The 9,871-nt window shown below is 43.1% G+C and overlaps 1 protein-coding gene across 1 annotated transcript; it reads left to right on the forward strand.

The window, feature by feature from the left end:
* Nucleotides 1-774: 774 nt before the first annotated feature.
* LOC125537090 (uncharacterized) lies at nt 775-8,493 on the forward strand. Its single transcript, XM_048700386.2, has 14 exons — nt 775-1,009; nt 1,180-1,288; nt 1,394-1,448; nt 2,921-3,009; nt 3,190-3,214; nt 3,303-3,341; nt 3,461-3,578; nt 3,847-4,007; nt 4,087-4,423; nt 4,512-4,606; nt 6,059-6,224; nt 6,315-6,623; nt 6,698-6,778; nt 8,007-8,493. Exons 2-14 carry the CDS (start codon nt 1,202-1,204, stop codon nt 8,353-8,355), a joined length of 1,911 nt encoding a protein of 636 aa, XP_048556343.1. The 5' UTR covers nt 775-1,009; nt 1,180-1,201; the 3' UTR covers nt 8,356-8,493.
* The last annotated feature ends 1,378 nt before the right edge of the window (nt 8,494-9,871 follow it).

The raw sequence follows: 9,871 nt of genomic DNA on the forward strand, positions 1-9,871 counted from the left end.
GGTGTGGCAAAATTGGTCAAATTCGAGCGATTTTGTGGATGTAAATGGCGGAGATGATGGGAGAAAGCTAGATCCACTCTTGGCAAAGCAAATCCATGGATCAAATCCAACAAAACTTCATCACACCAACAAATCACAAAAAATTGGGCTATTTTTGGTGGGGATTTTCGAAATTGGGGAAGAACACAACAAAATCAAGGTAGAAAACAAAAGGTAGGGGTCCCAAATCCGTGATCAACGTGGCTCATGATACCAAAATGATGTAGGGTGGAAACCCTTGGGCCAATTTTCACGATTGGAGCGGATCCTACGAAGAACACAAGAGGGGAACGAGAGGAAATACAAGAGAAATCACTTAAACCAACAAGATTCGGTCACACATATGTTAGATTCTCGAAACACAAAGAGATACACGATCCAAATCTAACAAAGGACGATACATGGGGTCACTAGTTCTCCATGAGGAGGTCTTGAGGTCTTCCCGTTAGGGGTCTTGAATCTAAGTGGATCTTCTTCGATGAGGCGACGGTCTCTCTTGGTGGAGTAGATCCGGATGGATGACGAGGCTCTATCTCACATATGAGCTATCACAACGATAATCCTAGAAAAAGGAAGGATGAGGTCTATTTATAATCTAAGAGTCACGAAAGGGTAAATGGGCTTCGGCCCAACACGCGGGCGACCCAAAACCTCGCGGGGCTGGGCTTAACCGAACAAGGCCTTACTGATGTCAGAGACTGGTGGGTTACAGCTTCAGGCCCATTCCGCGGAAGGAAACCGATTGCTGGGCTCGCGGGGCCTGATATGCACCTTGCCGTCCGCAACCTAGAGTCCTGACCTAGAGTTGCCGCCGTGCCGTAGCTTGTGGCGTCACCGACGACGCCTCACCCCCAATCCCCTTAACCCTCTCACACGCGCCGCCGCTACGGTCGCTACCGCCGCTGCCATCGCCCTCCCCGCGTGCCTGCAGTTTCCACCCCGTCCGCAACCTCGGACACTGTTTCTCGAGGTACGCCCTTTTCGCCATCCATCCTCCAGTGATTAGTTGTTAAACCCCACTGACCATCTCCACGAGTTTTGGCCACATCCCAACTAGATATGCACCAGCCTATCCAGCCAGTGTCTTTCTGTTGGGATGTTTGTTGCTGAAGATGCTCTCATGATTGCACACACCTGCAGGTAAACCGAAAGGGAGGAAATCATGCCCAAGTTCAAGAAGAATCTGAACCCTCAGGTCTTCTTGGAAATATCCATCGATGGGCGACCTGCCGAGAGAATCACGTTTCAGGTTGCAAAGAGTGTACCTTCATCTTATCGTTCTACGTGATGCATGTTTCTCCTTTGAGTACAGAGGTGGCGTGCGCCTGATTAGCTTCCCACTTTGGTGTTGCAGCTCTTTGCTGATGTAGTTCCGAAGACGGCAGAGAACTTCCGAGCGCTTTGTACTGGTAAAATGCAGAGTCTTTGCTGTGGAATAGCGTGATGCAGATAGTGATGAACACACATTTTTTATATGCAAGTTCTTAAGTTTAGCATCCTTGATGTTGAAGATGTCCAATAGTTCGCTTAAATGCCTGAAAAGGTATGGACACGGTCTATGTCCACAAGGGATTTAGTTGCTAGATGCACGACAGTCTTGAATGCAAACCACAATGCTAAACAGGGATTTAGTTGTACTTATAGTTTTAATGTGATACCTGGTAATGATATGGCGTAGTAATAAGTAGAATGGTGGAATAGGCGAAGCTGAATTTGAGTGTTGTGGCGGTGTTTCCTAGTATAGTTTTTTTTGTTCTCTCTTTCCCACTTCCACAGAAGGGTATGCAGGACACATTTGTTAGTTTAAGCTATATAGGTGCTGTATTGTTGTGTTTCTCTCTTCACCTATGGTTCCATAGGATCTGATTTAACTAAATCTTAGGACTACACTCTCTGTTGAGGATATATTATAAATTTGTTGTTCTTTTCTCCCCGCACCTTTCTTGTCATGGTAGATTATTTGATTATTTCTAATAATAGAACATGGAACCACTGCTTTTACATGATATCTCCTTATATAATATTTCACTTAATTTTCTTCACAGCTAATTGGTGTCTCATTTGTTCAAGTTGATTGCAAGAGTCTAGGCTCCTCCATTTTAGAGTTGTAATTTAAAATGTCCCTTATCATGTAATTATTGGCTGTAGGTATAGCCTTTTCTGTTGGCCTTACTTCTGGTCAACATGTAGGTGAAAAGGCCTCGGAGAATCTACAAAGAAGCCACTTTATTTTAAGTCTATGTCCACAAGGGATTTAGTTGCTAAATGCATGACAGTCTTGAATGCAAACCACAATGCTAAACAGCGATCTAGTTGTACTTATAGTTTTGATGCTATACCTGGTAATGATATGGCGTAGTAATAAGTAGAATGGTGGAATAGGCGAAGCTGAATTTGAGTGTTGCGGCGGTGTTTCCTAGTATAGTTGTTTTTTTTCTCTCTTTCCCACTTCCACATAAAGGTATGCAGGACACATTTGTTAGTTTAAGCTGTATAGGTGCTGTATTGTTGTCTTCCTCTGTTCATCTATGGCTCCGTAGGATCTGATTTAACTAAATCTTAGGACTATGCTGTCTGTCGAGGATATATTATGAATTTGTTGTTCTTTTCTCTCCGCACCTTTCTTGTCATGGTAGATTATTTGATTATTTCTAATAATAGAACATGGAACCACTGCTTTTACATGATATCTCCTTGTATATAAAGATAATACAGTTCACTTAATTTTCTTCACAGCTAATTGGTGTCTCATTTGTTCAAGTTGATTGCAAGAGTCTAGGTTCCTCCACTTGAGAGTTGTAATTTAAATGCTACCTTAGCAGGTAATTATTGGCTGTATGTATAGTCTTTTCTGTTAGCCTTACTTCTGGTTAACATGTAGGTGAGAAAGGCCTCGGAGAATCTACGAAGAAGCCACTTTATTTTAAAGGAACACACATCCATCGCATTATCCCAGGATTTATGGCTCAGGTACCAAATTATTGCAACTTATCTGATTGCTGCATATTTTTTGTTGCCAGTAACAGCATGTTAGGATCTTTTATGGATTGCAAATACAAGCTTTGTAGAGTATAGAATATGTGCTCTTTATTTTATTTTATCACCCATTTTGTTCAAACTAAATCGACCAATCAAATTTCTTAACTGCAGGCTGGTGATTTTTCCGGAGGAGATGGTATTGCTTCATTAGCCCAGGCTTCTTCTTTCAACTGACTTATTGATGTAGTGTACTCTATAAGCTCAACGTTGCATGCTATTTCCAGGACGTGGTGGAGAGAGCATATATGGTGGAAAATTTCCAGGTATGGTTATACGATTTTATTGGTTATAGCCTCTGAAGGTTAAAGTCCCATGATAACTGTGCTATTGTCATATTATGCCTTCTGCTAAAAGAATGTATGTACTGTCTCGTGTTCTACAGATGAAAACTTCAAGTTAAAGCATGATCAACCTGGTATTCTTTCCATGGCAAACTCTGGAGAAAACACCAATGGATCCCAATTTTTTATAACATTCAAGGCTGTGCCACATCTTGATGGGTATTACTTATTTGCTTTAGTCATTTTTACTAATTTTTTGTAGCTGTACTTTTTGTTACTTTGCCTACAAATACAACTAAAACTCAACAATGTTGATGAAACTGCGACAAGTAATGGTTGATAGTATGTGATAGACCCAACACCACTGGCATATTATCCACATCAGTATTACTGTCTATTTAATGCTTCCTTATGGAGAAGTGGCCATTTTTTTGGATCACTACCCATGGTTTATCAACATTTTGAGTTCACATTATAATTTTTGTAGCAAACATGTGGTCTTTGGGAAGGTCCTTAATGGAAAAGCTTTGCTTAAGAAGCTTGAAGCACTGGGTTCTGAATCTGGAAAACCTACATGTCCAGTGAAAATTGTAGACTGTGGTGAAGCCTCTAACATAGATACTCAGAATCAGCTACATGGAGAGAAAGGTAAGTAGCCATGAACATCGAGATCCCAATACAATTCATGTGTTATCTCTGGTAAGCTTTCTCAGTACTTGATTTGCAGAAAAGAAGCTTAAAAGGGCAGTAGAATATAATAACTCCGATGCTGGAGGGAGGGTCAAAACCAAAAAAACATCCAGCGTGGATAAACGAAGGAAAAGAAGAAAGAACTACTCTTCTGATTCATATAGCTCAGAAACTTCTGACTCGCAGTCCTATTCCTCAGATAGTGGTTCGGAGTCACAATCATACTCTTCAGCATCATCCGATACTAGCTCATCTAGTGACCATAGGCACAAGAGAAGAAAAGGTTCTAAGAAAGTGAAACGAAAGCCTGCAAAGAGGAAGAGCAGCCATAAGAAGAGTAAGAGCAAGAGTAGAGGAACAAAAAGATCCAAGCGGTAAAATGTTGACCTTTACAAACTGTATTGTTATGTTCACTCAGAATTAAATACTAGCTGAATTGATTCCCTGCTGGTGCTTTTTTAGGAGCTATGGGAGCTCAAGTGATGCTTCAAAAAGCTCGAGCACCAGTTCTGACAATGAAAGTGCAGGCCGCCGTACCAAGCATCCATTGAAGAAAGGTAGGAGAGCTAACTCCCATTCAGTTTTCTGTTCTTCATTATTTTCTACCAGCATACTCTGGTAGACTGCGTGCTGTTTGAATTTAGGAGTTTATATCTCTGTTTTGTTAACCCCTTTCAGTTTGCTGTGATCTGGAAGGCAAGTTGTATTTGTACATTGTTTTTCTCCGAGCAGCGTATTTGCACCTTTTGTACTTGCCAATTTATTGCTCGTCACCTTCTTGTGTGTAGTATTTCTGCAGTTACATGTTTGATTTTGTTCAACATACTTGAAATAATAGTAATAATATTAAGTCAGCATCACTGGAATGGAAAATATTCTGAATGACCAACTTTGTGTTTATGTTGTCTCTGCTATTCACATAATCTTGATTAGAAAATTTATTCCAGAAGTCTTTGCTTGCTGTTGCATTTGAGAACCATAGAGTGGAAAGATTGGAGCATATTGCTTTAAGATTATGGATCTGCTAATTATCATCTAGATGAGAATTGACAAAGTCTCATCTAACTCCTATGTCATTGATTATATGTGGAGATTTGGGCTGACATTTCTCTCTCTTCTGTTCCCCCCTTTTTCTGTTTGATTGAGTCAATGACCAACTTCGTGTTTATGTTGTCTCTGCTATTCACATAATCTTGATTAGAAAATTTATTCCAGAAGTCTTTGCTTGCTGTTGCATTTGAGAACCATAGAGTGGAAAGATTGGAGCATATTGCTTTAAGATTATGGATCTGCTAATTATCATCTAGATGAGAATTGATGATGAGAATTGACAGAGTCTCATCTAACTCCTATGTCATTGATTATATGTGGAGATTTGGGCTGACATTTCTCTCTCTATTGTTCCCCCCTTTTTCTGTTTGATTGAGTCAGTTAGATGAGACATAGTTAATTGTCATCTACTACCTCCGTCCGGGTTTAAAAGGCCTCCAGATCAAAACGCGTGTACCAAGACGCCTCAGTGCATAGTAATCTGCAAGAGTCTGGCCAACCATAGTGTGTAAAATCCCTCTGTCTCCGTGCCCGCTCGCTAAACTAAAAGCATTGCACATGAGTATCTGCTCACCTAGCTGCATGCCTTCGTAGGCAATAACTACTGCGAGGACCAGCCAATAGAAAAGGTCGAGCGTTTTGCATGCGGGCCTCTAATTCAGGACGCCGTAACCTGCTCACAGGACTTAAAATCCCGGACGGAGGTAGTAGATGAGACCTAGCCATACCCTTAAGATCGTTACTCTTACTCATCATTTGAGAATGTTAGTAGAAAGTATGATGATCTTTACTGTGTCTGTCTGCTTTCTTTCTTTCTGAATTTAAACAGCCTGCTATGTATGGCTATCTATATTTGTGTTTGGTTACATTCTTGGAATGTACTGATTATTGCTGAGATGGCCATGACTTAAAGATCTTGTGTACAATTTTATCTAATAATCATCTTTTTTTAATGGCAGACGAAGAAAATACCAAAATAATAAATTTGGAGATAGGAAAATCCTTGGAATATGCAGATAAAGGCAAACAAACGGTTGCGGGAAGTAAACCGTTATACAAAGATGAAAGTTGGGCTGATGACAGGGTCGGGACTCAAAATTCCGAAGATAGATCTAGTAAATTCAGGTTTTATTTCTTGAAAGTACACGTCCTGTCTGGATCCTTCTACTACTATGCAGCAAGAGTGCAACATCTCCTGTTTATTTATAATTGCAGGGATGATACCAACCCCATCAGGGCTGATACAACTCTGTCAAAGGCAGATGGCAACATCACTGCTGTTGCTGCAGGGGCTGGCATATCTGAAGCTGGTGCAGAAAGGAACCCCTTGAGCAATAAACCAGTACCCACCAATGGCCAAGATTTAGCTATGGGCTCTACAGAGGATGGACGTGTCAGGAAAGGGCGTGGTTTTACGCAGAAGTACTCATTTGCACGTCGATACCGAACACCGTCTCCAGAGTGTTCACATGTTCGTTCTAGCTACTATGGAGGAAGAAATGATAGATGGAATAACTTCAATAGGTATTGATACATGATTATTGATTTGCCATGTTTTGACACTTTTGATATTATATTGGAACCCCCATCATGTCCAGGTATGGAAGAAATGGTCTTTATGGTGCACGATCGCCGGTGAGGAGATACCAAGGTTCCCCAAGAGCTAGTAGCTCACTGAGGTTCGTATTTCTTATTCATTGGAAATGTGAATTCCTTTGAAGAACTTATCTAATCTCATGGAATTGTGGCATATTCTGCCAGCCAGCTGTTGACCTGTTGTTCTACTTCTGCGTTAGTTTAATAGTAATTTCTATGTTGAATGCTGGGAACTTCAGTCTGTCAGAGGCTGGTGGCAATTACTCCCTCTGCAAAATATACTGCGTGTTTAACATTTCAGTCTCCAATACAGAACGTTGACTATGTTTTTCACTTGTAATATGCCTACAAAATAATAGAAAGATATGTAACATACAAGAACTTTGCTAGATAAATACAAGGATATTATTCCTGCACTTCCAACACATATACTTTTGCAAATACTGTTAACTGCATGCATAATCCTTATATTCCCGACAGAGGTTGTCCTTGTAGCTCTTTAAAGCCTTGAAGGTTTGATAGAGCATGTGGGCAGCTAATGGATCTTTCAGGATTCTTTCATGTCGCAGTTAAATGTTATCATTGTCATATACATTCTAGATGAATGTGGCATTTCTTCGAAGTTTAATTTGTCTTCATTGACATGAGAACGATGATCAAAGCTGTATGTGATGTGACGATTGGTAGTGGTACTCCCTCTTTCTTTTTAGTTTGCATATTAGGTTTGTCTTAAGTCAAATTTCTGAAGTTTATAGAAAAACATATCAACATTTACAATACCAAATCATTATCATTAGATTCATTACAGAATATACTTAGTTGGTATTGTAGATGTTCATACTTTTTAATATATAATATATTTGGTCACCTTTACAAAGTCTGACTTAAGACAAATCTAACATGCAGAGTAAAAAAGAAAGGGAGGCAGTATAAAAGATTGCTCCTGTTAGTTCGACACCTTTAAGTGTTCAGTTAATTGGTTTGAATAAATGTCCAAGTCTGTTAGCATTCTGAACAAGAAGAGTTGCTTTTGTTATCTTGTATTCTTGCCGAAATGTGCATTTGGTGCCTTCTGTTTCCTGCCATTTTTAGTCTTTGGTAGATGTTATTGTTGTGCATGGACAGACCTTCAATACAGGTAAAGCATGATTAGCTGAACAAGTCACATACTCTTTGCTGAAGTCAAACAACATTTGATGACTTTGTACACTTTTGCCTAGGCCAATCAACATTATCGTCCCCTGCTAAGCCAATGAAATGCCAGCAATGCTGGATCTTTAAAAAAATCAACATTATCGTCCATGATCACAGGTACACAAGGAGAGACCGAAGCAGGAGCAGGTCACGCAGTCCAGTGAGATGCCGTGACGGTGGAGGAAGACATCGCCGCCCTAGCCCAAGACGCAGCCATAGCCCCGCAGAACAACATAAACGTGATGCGGCCTACAGGCCTCGATCAGGTCGTGGTGGTGGTGGTGGCCCCTCTGCTGCTAATGGAGGAAGATCAAGATCCAGGTCCAAGAACCGTGATGCCTCGAGGTCCAGGTCTCCTAATGCTGCCCCAGCCAAAAGGTTGAGCTCAAAGTATAACCGCAGGCGCAGCAGCAGCTCAAGATCCAGTAGCCCCTCTTGTAGTAAAGGTGGTTTGGTGTCATACTGAGATGTGATGGCAGGAGCTGTAAAGTCGGGTTTCAGTACTCTCTATACTCTGAAGCACATGCCTGTTCTGTATCTTGAGATGCTGAATCATGTTCTAAACTTTTCTTTTGTAAACGACTTGATGGCGTTGTGCATGAAATGTTGAGAGTATGATCTCCTGACCGGTGAAGTTTATCGATGAGAGTATGATCTCCTGACCGGTGAAGTTTATCGATAAGATGCATCTCTTTTCAAATATATTGGATTTCTTACCACGGGGTTCCACGTGGTATAAGATGCAACTATTGGGGCCCATTTGGTTGCCTTGCTTCCCCCCGGGATCCCAGGGCCTGAAACCCGCGTGGAGACGCTCGCCAGGGAAAACAAGCGCCCCATTTGGACGAGCTGTTCGACGGGGTGGGCTGGCCCAACCCTCGCTCTTTCCCCATGAAGAGGTCCCACGCCTGGACATTCCGGAAAAATTATCCCGTCTTTTCCCTTGTGCGATCTGAACTCTGTTGCTTCGCTCTGAATCCCTCGCTCGTTGCCTTCCGCCCCTCTCGTCTCCCCTCCCTTGTACCACCAAATGAGCGTAGGAGATCTCCCTCGCTGCCTTCCGCCCCTCTCGTCTCCCCTCCCTTGTACCACCAAATGAGCATAGGGGATCTCCCTCGCGGAAGAAAGGGAATCACAAGTGCTATTGAAATTCCCCTGATGGGATTTAGTAACCTGGGTGTTCTTTCCCTCATCACCAAACAAAGCCTTAGTTGCCAACTTTTTGATTGATAATGACGGTTGCTACAAATCATCCGACTGATTTCCTGGGGAAATCAGTCGGGTCAGTAGCCGTCCGATTCATCGTGCCTAAGCCATCAGATTGGTCAACGCTGCTTCGTCGCTTCCTCCCTCCCCCGAGCGTAGGTCCATGGCTCCCTTCTTCCCCGAGCACAAGTAGCAGTTCACCGCTAGTCGATGACAGTAGCAACGCCGGTGAGCAGCGTGCTGCTGCGATGGCGATGGAAGCGGCAACGCAGCGCGGTGGTTGCTGCGATGCAGCCGGCGACGACGGATTAGCACACGGCAGCCATGGCTGATGATGCGATGCAACACACGATGACGACAACAGAAGCGGTGACACGGCACGGTGGTTGCTACGGCGACGACGGCTCAACACACGGCGACCATGGCGGGAGCTGCAATGAAGCGCCGGCGGCGATGGCGGATGCTGCGATGCATTGCCGGCGACGATGGGTGTTGCAATGCAACACACGACGACCATGGCAGGAGCTGCAATGCGGCGCGGGGATGCTACAATACAGCGCCGACGGCAATGGGTGGAGTGACGCAGCGCCGACGGCGACAGGGGATGCGTCGCAGCACGGGGCAACCATGGTGGAAGCTCGCGATGCAGTGCGGTGATGACGGGGGGAGCTGCTATGCAACACGGAAATGCTACGATGCAGCCACGACGGAGCTTCAATTCAGGCACGGCCGACAGGTTGTCCCCTCCTCTGTTGCGGTGCTGCTGCTTGTCTCTG

The sequence above is a fragment of the Triticum urartu genome, chromosome 2A (assembly GCF_056163025.1).
Source record: "Triticum urartu cultivar PI428250 chromosome 2A, HENAU_Tu73, whole genome shotgun sequence".
Lineage (NCBI taxonomy): Eukaryota > Viridiplantae > Streptophyta > Magnoliopsida > Poales > Poaceae > Triticum > Triticum urartu.

Excerpts from the sequence above, each read along its gene's own strand:
- LOC125537090 (XM_048700386.2), top strand. The coding sequence starts at position 1,202 with ATGCCCAAGTTCAAGAAGAATCTGAACCCTCAGGTCTTCTTGGAAATA. Across the intron at positions 6,225-6,314 it reads GATAGATCTAGTAAATTCAG|GGATGATACCAACCCCATCA; the intron begins GTTTTATTTCTT and ends TTATAATTGCAG. Across the intron at positions 6,624-6,697 it reads AGATGGAATAACTTCAATAG|GTATGGAAGAAATGGTCTTT; the intron begins GTATTGATACAT and ends CATCATGTCCAG.